Source organism: Salvelinus alpinus, chromosome 14 (assembly GCF_045679555.1).
Source record: "Salvelinus alpinus chromosome 14, SLU_Salpinus.1, whole genome shotgun sequence".
Classification (NCBI taxonomy): Eukaryota; Metazoa; Chordata; class Actinopteri; order Salmoniformes; family Salmonidae; genus Salvelinus; species Salvelinus alpinus.
In genome coordinates this window covers 1,724,007-1,746,460 of record NC_092099.1, presented here as the reverse complement: position 1 = coordinate 1,746,460, position 22,454 = coordinate 1,724,007, and the positions used below count along the sequence as shown (strand labels likewise).

The 22,454-nt window shown below is 44.0% G+C and overlaps 1 protein-coding gene across 1 annotated transcript in view; it reads right to left on the bottom strand.

Annotated features, from left to right (window-relative positions):
• The window catches only part of LOC139539205 (striated muscle preferentially expressed protein kinase-like), a 111,573-nt gene extending 94,127 nt beyond the window's left edge, over positions 1-17,446 (bottom strand). The window contains exons 1-3 of the mRNA XM_071342106.1: positions 15,382-17,446; positions 15,042-15,185; positions 14,464-14,646 (exon numbers count right to left, since the gene is read on the bottom strand). Coding sequence (XP_071198207.1) covers positions 14,464-14,646; positions 15,042-15,185; positions 15,382-16,804 — 1,750 coding nt within the window. The 5' untranslated portion in view covers positions 16,805-17,446. The remainder of the gene's footprint in view (positions 1-14,463; positions 14,647-15,041; positions 15,186-15,381) is intronic.
• Positions 17,447-22,454: the final 5,008 nt, after the last annotated feature.

Below are 22,454 nucleotides of genomic sequence, written 5' to 3'. Positions count from 1 at the left end.
CCCAGACGTGCTCAATGGGATTGAGATCCGGGCACTTCGCTGGCCATGGCAGAACACTGACATTCCTGTCTTGCAGGAAATCACGCACAGAACGAGTAGTATGGCTGGTGGCATTGTCATGCTGGAGGGTCATGTCAGGATGAGCCTTCAGGAAGGGTACCACATGAGGGAGGAGGATGTCTTCCCTGTAACGTACAGCGTTGAGATTGCCTGCAATGACAACAAGCTCAGTCCGATGATGCTGTGACACACCGCCCCAGACCATGACGGACCCTCCACCTCCAAATTGATCCCGCTCCAGAGTACAGGCCTCGGTGTAATACTCATTCCTTCGACGATAAACACGAATCCGACCATCATCCCTGGTGAGACAAAACCGCGACTGGTCAGTGAAGAGTACTTTCTGTCAGTCCTGTCTTGTCCAGCGATGGTGAGTTTGTGTCCATAGGCGTCGTTGTTGCCGGTGATGTCTGGTGAGGACCTGCCTTACAACAGGCCTACAAGCCCTCAGTCCAGCTTTTCTAGTCCCGCTTTTCTAGTCCAGCTTTTCTGACTGTCCGCCTATTGCGGCGCAGTAGAGCACTGATGGGGGAATTGTGTGTTTCTGGTGTAACTCGGGCAGTTGTTGTTGCCATCCTGTACCTGTCCCGCAGGTGTGATGTTCGGATGTACCAATCCTGTGCAGGTGTTGTTGCATGTGGTCTGCCACAGCGAGGACGATCAGCTGTCCGTCCTGTCTCCCTGTAGTTCTGTCTTAGGCGTCTCAGTACAGACATTGCAATTTATTGCCCTGGCCACATCTGCAGTCCTCATGCCTCCTTGCAGCATTCCTAAGGCACGTTCACGCAGATGAGCAGGGACACTGGGCATCATTCTTTTGGTGTATTTCAGAGTCAGTAGAAAGGCCTCTTTAGTGTCCTAAGTTTTCATAACTGTGACCTTAATTGCCTACCATCTGTAAGCTGTGTTTAAACCCTTTACAATGAAGATCTGTGAAGTTATTTGGATTTTTACGAATTACCTTTGAAAGACATGGTCCTGAAAATGGGATTTTTCTTTTTTTGCTCAGTTTATATTGTAATCACTACATCCGATGGATTTGGATACTGCTTTCAAGGAAATTTCAGCAGCATTAGTAAAGATGTGATCAATACATGTTGATAATTTCATTTCTGTGCTGTTTGTAAATACCCTGGTAGGTTGACTGATAACCTGAACAGGGTTGCAGGCACTCGTTACAGTTTGAAGCTTTCTCTTGAGTGGGCAGCCAGTCAATATATAAATCATCCAGAAAATATACCTCTCTGTTGGCATCACATGTTATCCAGATACTGACTGTTAGCACTTGGTGGTCTATAGCAGCTGCCCACCAGAATGGGCTTTAGGTGAGACAGATGAACCTGTATCCATATTTATTCAAAAGTATTTAACATGAAATCGTCTCTAAGCTTTACAGGAATGTGGTTCTGAATATAAACGGCCACACCTCCACCTTTGGCGTTTCTATATTTTCTGTATATTCATAACCATGTATTGCTACCATTGTATCATAAAAGGTATTATCTACGTGAGTTTCAGAGTTTCAGAGACAGAATATGAATGCCATCTGTTACTAGCAAATTATTGATTTAATGAATCTTGTTTCTTAAGCTACATACTGTATGTTAACGTGGGCTATTTTAACACTTTTCTGGGGTGCTTGATTGTTTTTATTGCTTTACTGGGAAGGTTAGCAGAGGTAGACATGCTCAGGTTATTTATGTTAGTGCAGGGTGAGCTGCATACAGTTGACTTCCTGCTAGGGCACACCGTCTCAGTGCTAACAGTATAATTCTGGTTCATAGGCACGTGATTACTGCATACAATAGCTGTAGGATCAGCAGAGGCATTCAGGGCAGTAAGAGGGACATAAATTAGGTTACTTACATTGTGTCTTCCAGCACCCCTGGGATAATGTACATTTGCTGAAACATTATGACAACTCGGCGACACAATGGTAAGGATTAAATGAGCTTGGCTTGGGTAATTGAAGATAGAAGATGGATCCCAAAGGGGATGGCTGCCATTTTATGGGCCCCTAACCAACCGTGCTATTTTGTTAGTTTTATTGCATTGTTTGTAACTTATTTTCTACATAATGTTGCTGCTACCGTCTCTTATGACCGAAAAGAGCTTCTGGACATCAGAACAGCAATTATTCACCTTGAACTGGACAAATAATTTTTCTTTAATGAGTCGGACGAGAGGGATTTACTCCAGACACCTCACAAGGCCCTCATCTCTATCATTCGCAGGAAAAAGAGACAGAGATATCGCGGAAGGAGGTTGGGGTACCTTGTAAGGATCCGGCGACGAGTGGCTAATCTGCCTTTACAATCGGTGCTATTGGCCAACGTACAATCATTGGATAATAATGTGGACAAACTACAAGCATGTAAATCCTACCAACGGTACATTAAAAACTGTAATATCTTTTGTTTCACTGAGTTGTGGCTGAACGACGACATGAAAAACATAAAGCTGGCGGGTTATACGCTGTAAGAGCCAAAGACTTGACTAAACCCAAACTTTTTCTTTTTGGGGACGGTGACTGGGACTGTTTCGGTTTATTTTTCAAAACTGGGCAGTCCGCAATCACGTGACCCTTTTGGTGACAGTAAAAACATTCACGGATTTCATGAAAAGGCTTGTCAGAGGAAAAGCGACCTGAACGAGGCACTGATGACGTAATCAATCTACCTTCAAAACGAGGTGCTCCAAAGACAGTCTTGTTTGTCAAAGCGTACTCATCTGCCAACACTGCTGCCTGGGCCAATGTCACCACTTTTTGTTCATTTAAATGAACTACAATTCTATCAGGGAGGTTGCTTTTAAAATCCTCCAACAGCATCAATTCCCGAATACCAGCAAAGGTGTTAGCTTTGCTGGCGGAACACCATCGATTAAACAGAGACGCTTTGTCCCTTGCAAACTCAACAAAAGTACGGTGAGAGGGTTTCTTGTGGTTCCTGAAGCGCTGTCTATAAGCTTCAGGCACCAACTCATAAGCCCGCAACATGGTAGTTTTAACTGTTTCGTAATGTAAACTGTCTTCCAGCGAGAGAGCAGCTACTACTTCCTGGGCTTTCCCAGACAATTTACATTGTAACAGGAGCGGCCAAACCTCAAGTGGCCAATGTAGCGCAGCGGCCACACGCTCAAACGCAGAGAAATAGGCATCAACTTCCGACTCTCGGAATGGTGGGACTAAAGCTATATTTTTACTTACATCGAAGTGGGTTTGATGATGAGCAGCTTTTGGAGTCGTACCGGAGCCAGCGTCTAGCTCCAGTTGTCGGATCCTCACCTCCTTGTCGATTTCCATTTTCCTAATTTCAAGATCAAAATTCATCTGTCTCTCTTTATCTTTTTGCTGCATTTCTAACCGGGCCAGCCTCACCTTCAGCCTAGCGGCCCCGTCTGAACGACCTGAAGCAGAAGATAAAGGATCGAATCGAGGCAATGTAAAGGGGGTACGAGCAACCCCTTCCTCCGCCCTGTCCTCCGACTTGGCATCGGAAGGTCTACCCGTCTCCTCGCAATGAGAGAATTCGGTCATTAAACCCACCCTGACTAGCACCAAAAGCTCAGCCTTTAGGACTTTCTCAGGGATAACAAATCCATAATGGTCAGCTATAGCTAAAAGGTCTACTTTTCGAAACCTCACCAAACAATCAATAGAGGGCTGAGGCAGCCATCTTGTACAAAGCAATATACTGAACACACAAAGTAAACAAGTCATCCAAACTCACAACCTACCATCACACCTCAATCACTAATCACAGAGAGCTCAGTGCAGCAGGGTCTGGTGGGTTTAATGGAATCCCAGACGAGCCCCCATTATGTTACGCACGCCTCTGAAAAGAGGGAATGCAACACCCTGCTACAACTCAACTCCCCGTGAAGCAAAAGAGGTATGAACTGTAGGTGCGAGAAAAGACAACAAAGGCAGAATTGACCGTTTACTAGGATTTATTTCCTTACACGGTAATATGGGGAAAAGGGGCTGGACGGAACCAAAGCAAAGAAAGTAAATATCAAAGCTCCCCCTCTCCTATCTAACCTGCCTACCCACTACTTACCTAACTTAGCACCACCTGGTGCCCTAACCAAAATACAGGGGTGGTCCGCCCAGGTCTTACCTAGACAGTGAATATACTACGGGTATATGTATGCCCGCGGGCCTCATGCCTAAACACTCCCAAAGTGCCTATGATCATAGCCTGCCTGCCTGCCTATTCTCTCTCTCTCTCTCTCTCTCTCTCTCTCTCTCTCTCTCTCTCTCTCTCTCTCTCTCTCTCTCTCTCTCTCTCTCTCTCTCTCTCTCTCTCTCTCTCTCTCTCTCTCTCAGTGCATGCTGGGTGTTTTTGGAGTTTGAGTGTTTGGTGTGGAAAGCTCTATCCTAACTAACTTTCTTGATTCTTTTCTTTACATGTTATTTTCTATGGTGGAGGGTTAATGCAATATTTGTTTTAGCGGTATCCAAAGTTTTTTTTCAAAGTTAGGGTGGAAGAGGACAGAGAAACCTTCCTGGGGTTTGGAAGTTGTGGTGTGCGCGATGGCTTCTCAGCCTAGCGCGGAGGAGACGCTGTCTATACAGCATGGATTCAGGTGTGTTCCTGAGAACGGAGTTAAGGTGGAGGAGGTTCTGCTCGCGGTCGGTGAACAGGTAGGAGCTGAGTTTATACATTCTGCTTCTAGAATGAACAAAGCTGTGGTTGTGTTCATGAAAAGGGCTAATTTGGTTGGTAGGCTAATTGCTAGCGGAATATTTGTAAGGGATGTGTTGGTGTCAATTTCACCTCTCTCTACCCCTTCAACAAGAGTTGTAGTGGCAAATTTGCCTCCGTTTATTACGGATGATCAAATTAGGAAAGAGCTGAGTCGTTTTGGTAAGTTTGCTAGCGGTTTCCGTGTACTGTCAGCAGGGTTTCAGGCAGATGCCGTTAAACACGTTGTTTCGTTCCGGAGGCAAGTGTTTATGTTTCTGAACAACAACGAGCAACAGCTAAATGTGCACTTTAAAGTGAGACATGGGGAGGGGCTCTATGCAGGTTTTGCCAGCACAGATAGTCTACGGTGTTTTGAATGTGGGGATTTGGGGCACAAGAGTTTTGCGTGCCCACACAAAGGCCGTAGAAAAGGTGAGGGTACAAGCGCCAGTGGGGGAAATCAGGGTCAAGGTGCAGGGGGTAAGGAGATGCAGACAGCAGAGGCTGGACCTAGTCAGGTTAGAGATGGTGGTGTAGATGAGGCTGGGCCTAGTCAGGCTAGAGATGGTGGGGTAGCTGTAGCTGAGTTTAGTCAGGCTAGAGATGGTGGGGTAGTGGAGGATGGGTCTAGTCAGGCTAGAGATGGTGGGGAAGCAGAGGCCGGGTCTAGTCAGGCTAGAGATGGTGGGGTAGCTGAGGCTGGGCCTAGTTATGCTATGGAGGGTGGTGTAAAGGGTGCTGGGTCTAGGCAGGATATGGATGGTGGTATAGCAGAGGCTGAGTCTAGTCAGGCTATGGATGGTGGGGTAGCTGAGGCTGGCCCTAGTCATGCTATGGAGGGTGGGGTAGCTGAGGCTGGCCCTAGTCATGCTATGGAGGGTGGTGTAGATGATACTGGGTCTAGTCAGGTTATTCTAGTGGATGAGGAGAGTATAGTGGGGAAGTGTAAGAGATTAGGGGGGAGGAGGAGGGTGTCAAGCGGAAAAGGAAAAAGGGTGTGGACAAAGGCACCATGGAAATGTTGCCTGTTGCTGTGGGTGAGGCCCTAACCAGAGAGAAAGAGCAGGTGGTCAGGGTGGGAGATAGAGAAGAGGAGGAAAGTGAGTCTGAGGAAGAGGATGAGGAGTTATTTTTTTCAGACTCCTCTTCAATTGGCCCGGAGCTGACAGCCAGTCAACCAGAGGGGTCTAAGTACACGTTGAGAGAACTGACAAGGTTCCTGAATGAGACTAAGGGGAAAAAAGTTAATCTTGAGGCTTTTTTTCCTGATCCTAGAAAGTTTGTAAGATCAGTACAACATGCTATGAGAAATGAGGGGCATGGTGTCCTCTCACCCAAGAAACGGTTTAGGTTGAGGAAGTGGGTCACAACAGTGCGTAAAGGTTTACCTTCAGACACTGTTTAAATGTTTAATTTCTTTCTGACACTGGGGCTTTTTGAGCTTTGCTATTGGTCTATTTCTCTGCTGGCTTTTCTCCCACTTCTTATGGAGACTCTTCGGGTAGGCTCGCTTAATATAAATGGCGCCAGAGATGCGGGAAAGAGGAGTGTGTTGGGTGAATATGTAAAACAAAAAAAAGTACATGTGTTATTTCTGCAGGAGACGCATAGTGATGTGGTGAATGAAGTTGATTGGGGGCTCTGGTGGAAAGGGGCAAGTGTGTTGAGCCATGGGACAAATCTTAGTGCAGGGGTGGCAGTCCTTTTTGCACCGGGTCTGTCTGTAAAAATTTGCTCCTCAAAGGAAGTGTGTAAGGGTAGGTTGCTTGTTGTTAAAGCAGAAATTAACAGCATGGGTTTTGTTTTTATAAATGTGTATGCGCCTAACACAGGGAGAGAAAGAGGGGTTCTATTTGGGAGTCTTAGACAGGAACTCTCACAAGTAGCGCCTGAGGAGACGCTGGTGATCGGAGGTGACTGGAACTGTACAATGGATTTTACAAAAGACAGAAATGGGGAAGAGCCTCATTCAGTGTCAGTGGGAGTGTTAGGGGACATCATTAATCAGTTTGACCTAGTGGATGTTTGGAGAACTAAACATCCAAACACAAGACAGTATACATGGGTGAAGGTTTTTGGGGCTAGGGTGAGTGCAGCCCGACTTGATCGTTTTTACATATCTAGGAATCAGAGCAATAGGCTGCTGGGCGCTACCATTCTCCCAGTGGGGTTTTCGGACCATCACATAACCATGGCTCGGCTGTCTATTTCACCAGGGCCCCGGCAGGCATCTTATTGGAAGTTCAATGTAAAGCTCTTACAAGATGCCACTTTTTGCACAGTTTTCCAGACCTTTTGGGAAAGGTGGGGGCAGCGAAGAGAGGAGTATGAGTCTCTGAGTCAATGGTGGGATGTGGGGAAAGTGCAGATTCGGCTTTTCTGTCAACAGTACACAGCTCTCTCATCCTCAGAGGCTAGGAGAGTATTGGGGGAACTAGAGCGGTGTTTTAGTGAGATGGAGGTAGAGATGGTGGGGCAAGGCAATGTAGGCCTCCAGGCTAATTTAGCCGAATTACGTAGGGACCTGGGCAGTTTTTTCCAGGTTAAAGCAAAGGGAGCACTTGTAAGAGCTAGGTTCTCCATGCTCAAGGAGATGGATGCTCCCAGCTCCTTCTTCTTTGGTTTGGAAAGACAGAGCAGTGAAGCCAAGGGTATGCATTGTCTACGGCTGTCTGATGGGCGGGTGACCTCTGTGGTGGGGGAGATGCGGGAGCGGACTGTGGAGTTTTATACTGAATTGTATAGGGCAGAAATGTGTGATCCTATGTGTGCTCAGGTCTTGTTCGCAGGACTCCCTAAGCTCTCTCGGGCACAGAGGGATGAAATGGACATTCCTCTGTTGTCACATGAACTGGCAGAGGCCGTAACCCAGATGTCCCCCGGTCGTGCACCGGGGGTCGATGGACTCCCAGTGGAGTTTTACAAAAAATTCTGGGGAATAATTGGACAGGACTTCTTTTGCGTCTTGCGTGAATGCATCGGGGTAGGAGAGTTGCCGATGAGCTGCCGTCGGGCGGCTCTGACTCTCCTGCCCAAAAAAGGGGACTTGTGTGAACTTAAGAACTGGAGGCCTGTAGCATTACTCTGTGCGGACTACAAGATTTTTGCCAAGGTCCTCTCTAACAGACTGAAGTCCCATCTGGACTCTATAATACACAAGGACCAGACATATTGTGTACCGGGACGCTCAATCACGGACAACTTGTTCTTGATTAGGGACATGTTGGACTTGTCGAGAGGTTCTAATGTGAACTTTGGACTGGTCTCTTTAGATCAAGAGAAGGCTTTTGATAGAGTGGATCATGAGTATCTGTTTAATGTGATGTCTGTGTTTGGGTTTGGGAAGAGTTTTGTGACCTGTGTGAAGCTGTTGTATGCTGGGGTGTCATGTATGGTTAAGGTGGGAGGGGGGCTCAGTAGGCCAGTCTGGGTGAGACGGGGCATTAGACAAGGATGCCCTCTATCTGGGCAGCTATACACACTAGCCATTGAGCCTTTTTTAGGACTGCTACGCAGGAGACTGCAGGGAGTGTGCTGGACAGGCATGGGTGTGGTGACAGGAATAGCAGTCTCAGCATATGCAGATGATGTTTCTGTGATGGTCAGGGATGGGCAAGATATGCAGGAACTAGAGACCAGTCTGAAGGTGTACGAGGGAGCTTCATCAGCTAAGGTAAACTGGGGAAAGAGCAAAGCTCTGTTATGTGGGGCATGGGGGGATAGGGCTCCTCCTCTGCTTCCAGGGGGTTTGCAGTGGGGTTGTGAAGGGCTTAAAGTGTTGGGGGTGTACCTGGGCTCGGAGAGGTGGGTCAGGAAGAACTGGGAGGGGCTGTCACAGGCAGTGGTGTCAAGACTGGCCAGGTGGAGGTGGCTCCTATCCCAAGTGTCATATAGAGGGAGGGTGCTGATAATTAACAACCTGGTGGCATCTTCCTTGTGGCATAAACTGGCTGTCCTCAACCCCCCCGCCGGTCTGCTTGCAGACCTGCAACGCAAGCTGGTGGATTTCTTTTGGTCGGGACATCACTGGCTGAAGGCAGCAGTGTTGTACATGACCGTCCACGAAGGAGGACAGGGCCTGGTGGAACTGGAGAGCAGGATGGCTGCTTTCCGGCTAAAGGCGGTGCAGAGACTGCTGTATCATACCGATGTTGGCTGGAGGGAACCAGCATGCGCACTGCTGAGGAGAGCTGGTGGATTAGGGTTGGACCGGCAGCTGTTCCTCATGAAGCTGGAGAGGCTGAGTACAGCAGGTCTCTCAGAGTTTTACTCTGGGGTGCTGAGGGCCTGGCAGCTGCTAAGGCCCATACGAGAAGGGGGTGTGGAGCCTGGGCAGTGGGTGTGGGAGGAGCCTATTTTCCACAACCCAGCCATCCCTTTGAGATCGGTTCAGTCTGCCACCCTGCAGAGGCAACTGATGGCAGGGGGTTTACGAAGGCTAGGTGACCTGAGACTGCTGGGAGAGGAGGGGTGGAAAACCCCGGAGGTCTTGGCGCAACAAACAGGAATAACGTCTCTTAGACTGTTGGAGAGATTCCTGGAGGAGGTCCAGGAGGCACTGTCTGAGCAGGTAAGGGGGGTGTTTGAGAGGCCAAAGGGAGAGGGGCCACCAATGTTTCCGCCACTGCAGGTGACGGCAGAGACTGGAGACTGGCAAGGGGGTCTGGAGGACTTGTTAGATTTTAACACTCCGAGCCTGGGGGAATTTGAGGGGGTGGGAGGTAAAGCTCTCTACAACCTCTGCGTTAAGGTTAGGAACATTAGAAGCCTAACAGGAGTGAAGGCACATCAGTGGCAGGGGGTATGTGGGGCGGAGAGTATGGTGGGTTTTAGATGGAGGGCGCTCTACAAACCCCCAGTACCAAAGAGGTCAGGGGACCTCCAGTGGAGGGTTCTACATGGAGCCCTGGCCACTAACAGCTGGTTGGCACGTGTTGATCCGGGAATTGGGCAGGGGTGTCCTTTCTGTCAAATGAATGAAACTGTGATTCATGTGTTTTCTGTGTGCACCAGGTTAATGCCATTAATGTCTCTGTTGGAATGTCTGTGTGAGAGGTTGGGGGTGGTTTTTGCTGTTGGGATGTTTATAATGGGATACAGGTATTCGAGTAAGGAGAAAGAAAAATGTGTTTTGTTGAATTTTCTGTTTGCTCAGGCAAAATTAGCTATTTGGCTAACAAGGAGAAACAGGGTCAAAGGTGGGGGGATAACAGACCCTTTACTATTGTTTAATGGGATGGTCTCTGCGCGCCTTAGGGTTGAGTTTGAGTTCTATAAACTGATCAAATGTGTGGAGATGTTTGAGGAGATATGGTGTGTTGGGGGGCCTGTCTGTATTGCTGGGGAAGATGTTTTGGATATACGGTTGTAGGAGAGGGTATTGTTTTTGTGTATGGTGATGTTGGTTTGTATCATGAGGTAGATGGAAAGGTGAGGTGGTACATGTATGCAGTACAGGATATATTTAATTTTTTTTATTTTTAGGGGGGGTGAGTGTTAAATGAAATGAGAATGTTTCAATAAAGAAAGACCAAAAGTCAAAAGTCTCTCTCTCTCTCTCTCTCTCTCTCTCTCTCTCTCTCTCTGAGTCAGTTGCTTCTTGACGAGGGGGCGGGGTCAGCTCTCCAATCATCAATTAGCCGTGGAGTCGACCAATTAGCTGGTTGGGGAGAACTCAGGAAGCTATCTCCTGAAACACACACTCAAATACAAACCACAACACAGAAACTGGGGAACGTAACAGGCAGGATAGAACAGCAGCCTCTGGTAAGACAAGGGGAGGCGGTCTGTGTATATTTGTAAACAAAAGCTGGTGCACGATATCTAAGAAAGTGTCAAGGGTTTGCTCGCCTTAGGTAGAGTGTATTATGATAAGCTGTCTACCAAGAGAGTTTACATCTATATTCTTCGTAGCTGTCTATTTACCACCACAAACTGATGCTGGGACTAAGACCACACTCAATGAGCTGTATACCGCCATAAGCAAACAGGAAAACACTCACCCAGAGGCGGCGCTCCTAGTGGCAGAGGGACTTTAATGCAGGTAAACTTAAATCCGTTTTACCTCATTTCTACCAGCATGTTAAATGTGCAACCAGAGGGAAAGAAAACTCTAAACCACCTTTACTCCACACACAGAGATGCGTATAAAGCTCTCCATCGCCTTCCATTTGGCAAATCTGACCATAATTCTATCCTCCTGATTCCTGCTTACAAGAAAGAACCGAAGCAGGAAGCACCAGGGACTCGGTTAATAAAAAAGTGGTCAGATGAAGCGGATGCTAAACTACAGGACTGTTTTGCTAGCACAGACTGGAATATGTTCTGCGATTCCTCTGATGGCATTGAGGAGTACACCACATCAGTCACTGGCTTCATCAATAAATGCATCGATGACGTCGTACCCACAGTGACTATACATACATACCCCAACCAGAAGACATGGATTACAGGCAACGTTCAATGCTTATAAGAAATCCCGCTACGCCCTTCGACGAACTATCAAATAGCCAAAGCGTCAATACAGGACTAAGATCAAATTGTAAAACACCCGGTCCTACGTTTATCGGATGTGGCAGGGCCTGCAAACTATTACAGACTACAAAGGGAAGCACAGCCGCGAGCTGCCCAGTGACACGAGCCTACCAGATGAGGTAAATTACTTCTATGCTCACTTCGAGGCAAGTTAAACTATAACATGCATGAGAGCATCAGCTGTTCAGGACGACTGTGTGATCATGCTCTCCGCAGCCGATATGAGTAAGACCTTTAAACAGGTCAACATCCACAAGGCTGTAGGGCCAGACGGATTACCAGGACGTGTACTGTGAGCATGCGCTGACCAACTGGCAAGTGTCTTCACTGACATTTTCAACCTCTACCTGTCTGAGTCTGTAATACCAACATGTTTGAAGCAGACCACCATAGTCCTTGTGCCCAAGAACACTAAGGTAACCTGCCTAAATGACTACCAACACGTAGCACTCACGTCTTTAACGAAGAAGTGCTTTGAAAGGCTGGTCATGGCTCACATCAACACCATTATCCCACAAACTCTAGACCCACTCCAATGTGCATAGCGCCCCAACAGATCCACAGATGATGCAATCTCAATTGCACTCCACACTGCCCTTTCACACCTGGACAAAATGAACCACTACACTATCGTTCAAAGGTTTGGGGTCACTTAGAAATGTCCTTGTTTTTGAAAGAAAAACATTTTTTTTGTCAGAAATAGTGTAGATATTGTTAATGTTGTAAATAACTATTGTAGTTTGAAACGACAGATTTTTTATGGAATATCTACATAGTCGTACAGAGGCCCATTATCAGCAACCATCACTTCTGTGTTCCACTTACATGCTCTGGCGTTCAAAAGCAGCCGTGCTGTAGGTTATCAAAGAACTGTCAATGAATAATCATATCAATGGATGGAGTCAGTGAATGAATGGCTGCAGCAACCATTACATTGTCTGACAAGCTGCATAACAAATGAGGCCTAATTAGATAAAATAACAATGATTTTTTAATAAGTCATTCAAGTCTTTCAAATTAGATCATTCCAAGGGTCTACGTTATAAATTTTTTTATTGGGCATCCGTATAACTTTCATGAATAAGCATTAATAAAAAATGTATGAACTATTCATTAATAACTATTTAATTAATTGTAAAAAAAAAAGAATGTATAAGCATGATAACCATTTCAATTCTTAAGTATTAATAATCTCTTATTTATTAAAGTTATTATGCCTAATATTCAATTTGCCAATCTTGGGTGTTTTGGGTGTTTTTGTTCTACATTGTAGAATAATAGTGAACACATCAGTACTAATACATGGCACATATGGAATCATGTAGTAACCAAAAAAAGCATATATTTTATCTTTACGACTGCACTTGAAGAAACTTTCAAAGTTCTTGAAATTTTCCGGATTGACTTCCCTTCTTGTCTTAAAGTAATCATGGACTGTCATTTCACTTTGCTTATTTGAGTTGTTCTTGCCATAATACGGACTTGGTCTTTTACCAAATAGGGCTATCTTCTGTATAACACCTACCTTGTTGCAACACAACTGATTGGTTCAAATGCATTAAGAAGGAAATAAATTCCACAAATTAACTTTTAACAAGGCACACCTGTTAATTGAAATGCATTCCAGGTGACTACCTCATGAAGCTGGTTGACAGAATGCCCAGAGTGTGCAAAGCTGTCATCAAGGCAAAGGGTGGCTACTTTGAAGAATCTAAATCTAAAATATATTTAGATTTGTTTAACACTTTTTTGGTTACTACATGATTCCATAAGTGTTATTTCATAGTTTTGATGTCTTCGCTTTTATTCTACAATGTTGAAAAAAGTAAAAAATTAAGAAAAACTCTTGAATGAGTTGGTGTGTCCAACCTTTTGACTGGTACTGTATGTCTATGTAAATGGTGACCGTGTACAAAGGAGTTAAGTAAAAACGACAAATTATGTACGATAATGTGTGTGTGTGTGTGTTAGCATAATCATGAGTGTTTTACCTGTTATCTTCAGGTGTTAACCTTATCCTCTCTCCCTCTCTTTTTTCTCCCTCATATACAAGTATTCATATTCTCATTAATTTGTACTCTGTAAATAATATCACCATCTTGATGGCTCAGGGAGCAAATGGTCCAAGTTTCTAATTTGAGTAATATAAGTTCTAGATGAAATAATTAACTGATGAGTTTTATGGTTGAATATATACATACATTATCCTATGCTTAAAAATCAAGACCATGGTGTAATTTACCTTACACAAGATGTGTGATATCTGAACAACAACAGGGGATTTATGGAAAGGAAACCGGTGTTCCTTAACACTGTATTGGTTCAATTTAGCCTCCTAGTTGCTATGGTAACTATAAGTGAGTTGGCTCAGCTGGAATATATTGCTTGCACACATTTTGTGGAGAGAGAGAGAGAGAGATTATGAAAGATGGAGTGGGTGAGGAGAAATGAGGAAATAACTTTATGAAGAATAAAATAACAAAGTACATTCTTTTGATCTGATTGGAAAACCTCCACATGAATCATTCACAGCATGACATCACAAAAGGAAGGTTTATCTAGGTCCCTATTTATGAGAATCACTTGTTGTTCAGAAGTATGCTGTTTTCTTAAAGACTTATCAGACTTTTTCCCCACTGATATTAATTTCCTTGTACTCATCAAATTTGAAGGCATTGATGTGCAAATTTAAATGACACTTTCTCTGCAACTGCAAATAAAAATTACACACACATAGGTCAATGGAGTGACTCAAATGTCCACTACATCCTTTAATTCATCTCTCTGAAATAACCGAGGACTTACACTTAGAAAAAAGGTTAAAAAAGATTTTTTTCAGCTGTCCAAATATAACCCTTTTTGGTTCCATGTAGAAACCTCTGTGGAATGGGTTCTACATGAAACCCAAAAGGGTTCTGCCTGACACACAGAAGGGTTTTTCAAAATGTTCTCCTGTGGGGACAGCCAAAGAATCCTTTTAGTTTCGAGATAGAACATATTTTTCGAGGAGTTTAGAATGGTATGCCATCACTGATGCAACCATCCAGGTACAGACCTCTGTTAGCAAAAGTTAGCTAAAGTCAGGTGCCATTCCCAAAGGCTAAAGACATCAAGCAGACATCAGGTTCAAGGGGGGGGGGTGTGATCTAACCAATGCAATTTTGCAACTCATGCTTACCTGGTTTGACGGAAAGGGTGGCACTGCTAGATGCTCGCCCAGCCTCATTGGCAGCTGTCACACAGTATGTTCCAGCATCACTTGGTTTTGCACATTTGATGAGAAGTGAATACCGCTCTCCCTCCACTTTGACCCCATAGTTTGGGCTGTTAGTGATCTCAATATTGTCTCGCCTCCAGGTAACTAGATAAGGACACAGATCAGGACACAAATATAAGCTGAGGTGATATCAAAAAGACATATTTAAGTGGCTTTGAACAGGGTATGGTAGAAGCTGCCAGGCTTGAGTACAGAACTGCAAAGCTGCTGGGTTTTTTCCCGTATGTATCAAGAATGGTCCACCACCCAAAGGACATTCAGCCAACTTGACACACTGTGGGAAACATTGGAACTGTGGCAAGCATTGGAGTCAACATAGGCCAGCATCCCTGTGGAACGCTTTCAATAGCTTGGAGTCCATACTCCAACGAATTGAGGCTGTTCTGAGGGCAAAAGGGGGTGCAACTCAATATTAGGAAGGTGTTCCTAATGATTTGTACACTCAGTGTATGTGCTACATAGAGATTGAGATAGCTTGCCTTCTGGGAGAGGAGTGCCAGCAATGATGACTCTCAGCAGGACCTCAGTACCAGCAGTTGCCACAGTGTCCTTAAGAGGAAACTCAAACATAGGGGCCTCCAAGGGGTCCTCTTCAGCAGACACGTAAGAGTCGTCTGAAGAATCTGCACAGATGACGAAACGTAATTTGAAAACCCAGTTTTAATGAAATTACAAAGACATTCATGGCTGTGTTCAGAACTGAGGAATACCCATTAGCATTGGAGATTGAAAAGACAAGGTTAATAAGATAAGAAGCCTCTAATATACACATGACAGACATTTTCATTTTGACCAGAAAATATAGAAAATAATTCGCACCTAACTCTGGAGACATGGGCCAAGCGCAGCGACCCTTCCCCCGGGTCTTCTGTGTTTGGCCTTCTTTCACATTGGTCACCTCTTTAGACTTGTCAGTCTCTGGAGGAACTTCCTCTTCCATGGGCTCTTCTTTGACAATGATGGTAGGTATGATTACCTTGGGGGCTGGCTTGATTAACTCCACTTCCAGTTTCTCCTCAGATGGGGAGAGTGGAATATTTGTAGAAGAGGTAACCAGCCATGGAGGTTTTTGCAGAGGTTGTATTGGATGGTCTTGTACAACGGTAGGCTTTCTCTGTACCAATGGACTTTTTGGTTTATACTCTACTTTTCTTAAGGCTACCTCTACAGGTGTTTTTCTTCCTGACGATTCTTCCTTTGGGGAATTTTGGGCAGGAGATTCTTGAATGTCCTGAGACTCCTGCATATGAGATACACTCTGAACAACTGGTGATGGAGACCTCTGAAGGATCTCCTTGATTGGACTGACTCGATTTTCCTGTCTTGTTGGCCTCTGTCCCGATAAGTCAGCCAGTTGCATAGATTCTGGAGTGGCTGCTACTTCTCCCAATCTACTGACTGTTATGTTACTCATGGATGGGCCCTCAATCTCGTGGGTTTGGGGCGAAGGCTGCCCCTGCTGTGCCTGTAGGTGCAGTCGTGGTGATTTTGGTGGCGCTACATTTTTAGGCTGTTCTGTCTCTTTCTGCTCCTTCTCCTGATGGGCTCGCTCCCTTTCCTGGAGCTTCTGGAGAATTTGCGGTGGGAGGGGCTCAATCTTCCTCAAGGGCTGCCTGCCTCTTGCCCTCAGCGAGAGCTGCTCGGTGGAGAAGGACTTCTTCATGTGAGGTTTACCCACAAGCTTCTTGATTCGTTGAAGCTCTTCAGTGAACTTGTTCTCGATTTCCTGGACCTTCTGGGTGGTACAGGGCCTGCAGTCCTCTAAGGACGCAGCCTTCTGTCTGAAATTGGACCTCCGTTCGGCAGCGTCCTCCTTCAGAGCCTCTCGTAGGTCTTCCCTCGAGCTCTCTCTGGAGACGCCCAACCGGTTCCCTCCATCGTCTGAGTCGACAGACCCAGCGTGGTTGAACCCGGCCCAGGACCGTCCCGAGATGGAGCCTTCATGGTCATAACTTCGCCTTGCCTCTTCAAAACCGCGCACCTTCTCAAAGATCTTGGAGCTTGCTCTGGTCAGTTTTGGGGACGGCCTAGGCTGATATTCCTTGTGGAAGTATTCGTTGACACTGACAGGTGTCTGAGGACGGGAATTCTGAGTGCTGCTTTGAGACATGGCTGATAATTTTGGATGCCTTAACATTTCCTCAAATTCAGCAGGGACTGTGTCTTGGTAGTCGGTTGGCACAAAATGTTTCTTGCAGGGTGTGAGGGGTGTGTGAGGGGCTGATCCAGAGCAGCTTGGCATTGGAGAAGTGGAGGGGCATTTAATAATTCTGGGGGAGGGGGGTGGGAGCACTTGTGGGGATGATTCCCTCAAAACATTTTCAGATTGGCTCCTGAAAGAAGATGGTTATGGGAAATGATCTGTTAGAGAAAGAGTTCTAAATGATACCTGGGCCAGTGTGAGTAATGTCAAGGATATCATTAACACTGGGAGTTCTATTTTCGGCTGGCTTTAAGGCAGTGCTATTGTCATACGCACATGCTTGTAGGCGCTTTGCTATCTTCCAACCCTTGCGCAAGGGTTGGTAATTTATCCGTCTAACATCAAGGTGCTTGCGCTGAGGTGGGAGGAATGGAAATATCTGAGCTGTGCCCTTAAAAACGTGCACCAAATTGCCAATTTCATGCAGTGCAACTGGGAATATTTAAGACCAACCAAAAGCTGGTCATAGCAGTAAGAAAGTTGGTTATGGCATCAATTTTGCCAGCGGAAGTGCACAATAGCCTAATCAGTAGCCTATCACCAATGTTTAGTGAAATATCATCTTCGGGAGCAGCAAAAGTCAGCAGACATTCGCCTTTTTTCTTTATATTCGATTTTTTTTACAGCTTCTGTAATATGTTTCGACTCATTATGTGCAATGCCCATTGAATGAAAGATGTCAGTGACAGTAGAGGCCTTCACGGATTCACCTGTAGCCAAAAACCCGAGACCCGATCCGGGACCTGAGCGGATCCGGATCCAGAATTCTAAATAATGTCACGGGTCTGGGTCGGATCTGATTGTCATGCATCTCAGGTATGTGTAATTTTAACGGACTTATCCGGAAGGACCCATACAGATCCGAATGTAACTGCTGCGGTAGAGAGAGAGAGACATTTTTCTATTTATGCTTCTGCTCTTTGCTTTTCACGAGAGCCTGTAGCAATTGTTGTTGTTGTTGGCTAATCATAAGTAATCATAGAGGCAATAGGCTACAGTTATAGAAGTAAGGAGTAGGCTACTCCTTACTTATAAAAGTAAGGAGATATCTATTTAAGGGAAACGGGAGTTAAATTAAGTAATTAAAACTTCAAGGAGAGGAAAAAGCTACAACGATCAAGAGCCACAGGTAGACTGCTACTTTCACTGTAGTCTACACACACAGATTGACCCCTGATAGATATCCACCTCTCTCTATCTCCTCTCCCTCGTGCTTTATCAGCTCCGGTTAATAAAGTAGCTTAAAAAAAATCCTTGGGTCTGGTCGGAACGGGTCTCTATATTAAAAAAATAGATTTATATCAATGCGAAGGCCAAGTTACAGATTAATAACATTTTGAGGCTATTAAATCCTTTCAGTCTGGAAAAACCCCAGGGCTTGATGGCTTATCAAGCCTTTTTTGATATACTCAAAGCTCCATTGTTAGCTTGTTTTAACCACTCCTATAGAAATGGTAGTCTGTCAGGTACTCAGCAGGAAGGTCTAATTTCATTATTATTAAACAAGACCCAGATACCAAATATAAAGACCCAGTCTATCTTAAAAACTTACACTTCAAAGTCGTGATGCAAAAATAATAGCGAAATGCATAGCACTCAGAATTAAAAAGGTTTTACCAGGTATTGTTCATCCATTAAATGAACGATACATTGGAGATAATACAAGACAACTACTATAAATATTAGAACATCATGAAACATCTAAGAAGCCAGGCCTGGTATTTATTGCCGATTTTGAAAAGACCTTTGATAAAGTCAGACTAGATTTTATTTATAAATGCCTGGATTTTTTTCAATTTCAGTGATTCTCTTATAAAATGGGTAAAAGTAATGTATAGCAACCCCATGTGTAAAATAGTGGCTACTTCTCAGAGTTTTGAATTGTCAAGAGGAGTTAAACAAGGGTGTCCGCTGTCACCATATCTATTTGTTAAGGCCATCGAAATGCTAGCTATTAAAATCAAATAACAACATTAGAGGATTAGAAATCCAAGGCTTAAAAACAAAAGTTTACATGTATGCCGATGACTCAAGTTTTATATGAAGTCTGCAAGCTAGATCCCTGCTATGTCTCATTGAAGATCTAGAGACATTTTCTGGATTCTCTGGACTAAAACCTAATTATGATGTGTACAATATTACATATTGGACTTTTACCAAATTTTACTTTTACATTACCCTGCAGTTTACTTATAAAATGGGCTGACGGTGAAGTAGACATACTTGGTATTCATATCACAAAAGATATAAATGAGCTCTCCTCAATGAATTTTAATATAAAACTGATTAAATCCTTAGTCATATCTCAGTTTACTCACTTACTTATGGTGCTGCCTACTCCTGATGATTTTTTTTTTGAATCATATGAGCAAAAAATATTTCGCTTTATCTGGGACGCTAAACCAGACAAGATAAAGTGTGTCTATCTATACATTGAATATGAATTGGGTGGGTTGAGATTATTAAATATAAAAGCACTAAACTCTCTTAAAGCTTTACTTATTCAAAGTGTTACTTGAACCCTAAATAGATCTCAAGTAGATTACTAAGACAAGCTTCAAAATTGCCTTTTTACCTTCGTGCAGATTGCCATGTCTCATTTCCACTAATTTAATTAATTGAATATTTAATTTAATATTTTTCAAACAAGCATTCCAGAGCTGGCCAAAATTTCTATTTCATTCCCTTGAAAAGATAGAACAAATATTACAACAAATATTATGGCTGAACTCAAATGTGCTGGTTGATAAAATACCTGTTTTCATGGAAAATATGTTTGAGAAGTGTATTTTGTTTTTAAATGGTATTGTAAATTGGAATGGTAGAGTTATGTCTTTCATGGAGTTATCAGAACTGTATGGGAAGGTCTGCTCAATCCAAGAATACAACCAATTGATTACAGCATTATCTCAAAAATGGAGGAGGCAGGTGGCAGTGGGAGGAGGTAGGGAACTGGTCTGTCTACCCAATATAAAGGATCACAACTGACGGAGGAATAAAAATTGCATAAATAGGAAAGTATACCAGTTTCATTTGAGGACCAGGATGTTGACAGCTGTGCCATACAGATTGCAGAATAGTTGGGAAGAGATTTTTGATGTACCGATTCCATGGTATGAGTTGATATATAAATTGACGCAAGATTCAAGACTTCGTGCTTTTCAGCTAAAAATATTATATAGAATTCCTGCCACCAACAAAATGTTGAGTATTTGTGGCATACAATCATCAAAGCTCTGCAGATTTTGTTGTGAGGATACAGAATCAATAGACCATTTATTTTGGTCCTGCCCAGGAATAGTTGAAAATGTATAACATTGATCTAAAATTGACCCTAGAAATAGTACTGTTGGGAGATCTGGAGAGACCAGGTCATTCAATAACTAATACTGTATACTAATACTCTTAGTAAAAGTATTCCTCTTCAACTCGCAATCTGTGTATCTTCTGTTCGATTAGATAGATTGAAATTGTATGTTAAACATCACAGCATAGTTGAAAGATATACTGTGCATAGAAATCCGAAGAGGGTGGCCAGCAGAGATAGGTGGGATGGGCTGAGGGAAGCTGAGGGAAGCTGAGGGTTGGGATGTGTATTTGGAGACAAGTGGAAGTGGAGTTGCTGGGCGGGGTTAGAATGACGGTCAAAGATAGAAGTAATAATTAAGTCAAAATGAAACATTAAAAAAAGTAAGTTTGAGTGACACTGAGAGTGACACTGAGGGGCAGTGTTGTTACAGTTAATGCCGGTTTGTCTGAGGCTGATGCCGTGCAGGTGTTTGTACACATGCAATATACACAAACTCTCATTCAAATGCACACATGTGCACATACACATGTAAATAGTGCCAAACATGCACTTAAACATATTCAGTTGGCCTTGCTGTTATGATTTTTGTTGTCCTTGATGTCTTTTGTTTTTTGCATTGTTTTCTGTTTTCCTTTGTCTTTCTCTTTTGTTCATTTTGTTGGTTGTTGGTGCAGAGGGGGGGTGGGTCTTGGGGGTGGGGAATGTATTTATTGTATTTATTTATTCTTTCCCGGGGGGGGGGGGTCTTGGGGCAGGGTGTTGACCCTGGTTGCTTCTGTGTGTGTTTCTGGATGGGAGGCTGTTAGATGACTAATGTGATGCAGTTGTTGAGCGGCTTCACTGCAAGTATATTGTATGTTTTAAATATTCAATATATATTTTTTTAATATATACAGTGGGGCAAAAAAGTATTTAGTCAGCCACCAATTGTGCAAGTTCTCCCACTTAAAAAGATGAGAGAGGCCTGTAATTTTCATCATAGGTACACTTCAACTATGACAGACAAAATGAGAAAATAAATCCAGAAAATCACATTGTAGGATTTTTTATGAATTTATTTGCAAATTATGGTGGAAAATAAGTATTTGGTCACCTACAAACAAGCAAGATTTCTGGCTCTCACAGACCTGTAACTTCTTCTTTAAGAGGCTCCTCTGTCCTCCACTTGTTACCTGTATTAATGGCACCTGTTTGAACTTGTTATCAGTATAAAAGACACCTGTCCACAACCTCAAACAGTCACACTCCAAACTCCACTATGGCCAAGACCAAAGAGCTGTCAAAGGACACCAGAAACAAAATTGTAGACCTGCACCAGGCTGGGAAGACTGAATCTGCAATAGGTAAGCAGCTTGGTTTGAAGAAATCAACTGTGGGAGCAATTATTAGGAAATGGAAGACATACAAGACCACTGATAATCTCCCTCGATCTGGGGCTCCACGCAAGATCTCACCCCGTGGGGTCAAAATGATCACAAGAACGGTGAGCAAAAATCCCAGAACCACACGGGGGGACCTAGTGAATGACCTGCAGAGAGCTGGGACCAAAGTAACAAAGCCTACCATCAGTAACACACTACGCCGCCAGGGACTCAAATCCTGCAGTGCCAGACGTGCCCCCCTGCTTAAGCCAGTACATGTCCTGGCCCGTCTGAAGTTTGCTAGAGAGCATTTGGATGATCCAGAAGAAGATTGGGAGAATGTCATATGGTCAGATAAAACTAAAATTGAACTTTTTGGTAAAAACTCAACTCGTCGTGTTTGGAGGACAAAGAATTCTGAGTTGCATCCAAAGAACACCATACCTACTGTGAAGCATGGGGATGGAAACATCATGATTTGGGGCTGTTTTTCTGCAAAGGGACCAGGACGACTGATCCGTGTAAAGGAAAGAATGAATGGGGCCATGTATCGTAAGTTTTTGAGTGAAAACCTCCTTCCATCAGCAAGGGCATTGAAGATGAAACGTGGCTGGGTCTTTCAGCATGACAATGATCCCAAACACACCGCCCGGGCAATGAAGGAGTGGCTTCGTCAGAAGCATTTCAAGGTCCTGGAGTGGCCTAGCCAGTCTCCAGATCTCAACCCCATAGAAAATCTTTGGAGGGAGTTGAAAGTCCGTGTTGCCCAGCAACAGCCCCAAAACATCACTGCTCTAGAGGAGATCTGCATGGAGGAATGGGCCAAAATACCAGCAACAGTGTGTGAAAACCTTGTGAAGACTTACAGAAAACGTTTGACCTCTGTCATTGCCAACAAAGGGTATATAACAAAGTATTGAGATAAACTTTTGTTATTGACCAAATACTTATTTTCCACCATAATTTGCAAATAAATTCATTAAAAATCCTACAATGTGATTTTCTGGATTTCTTTTCC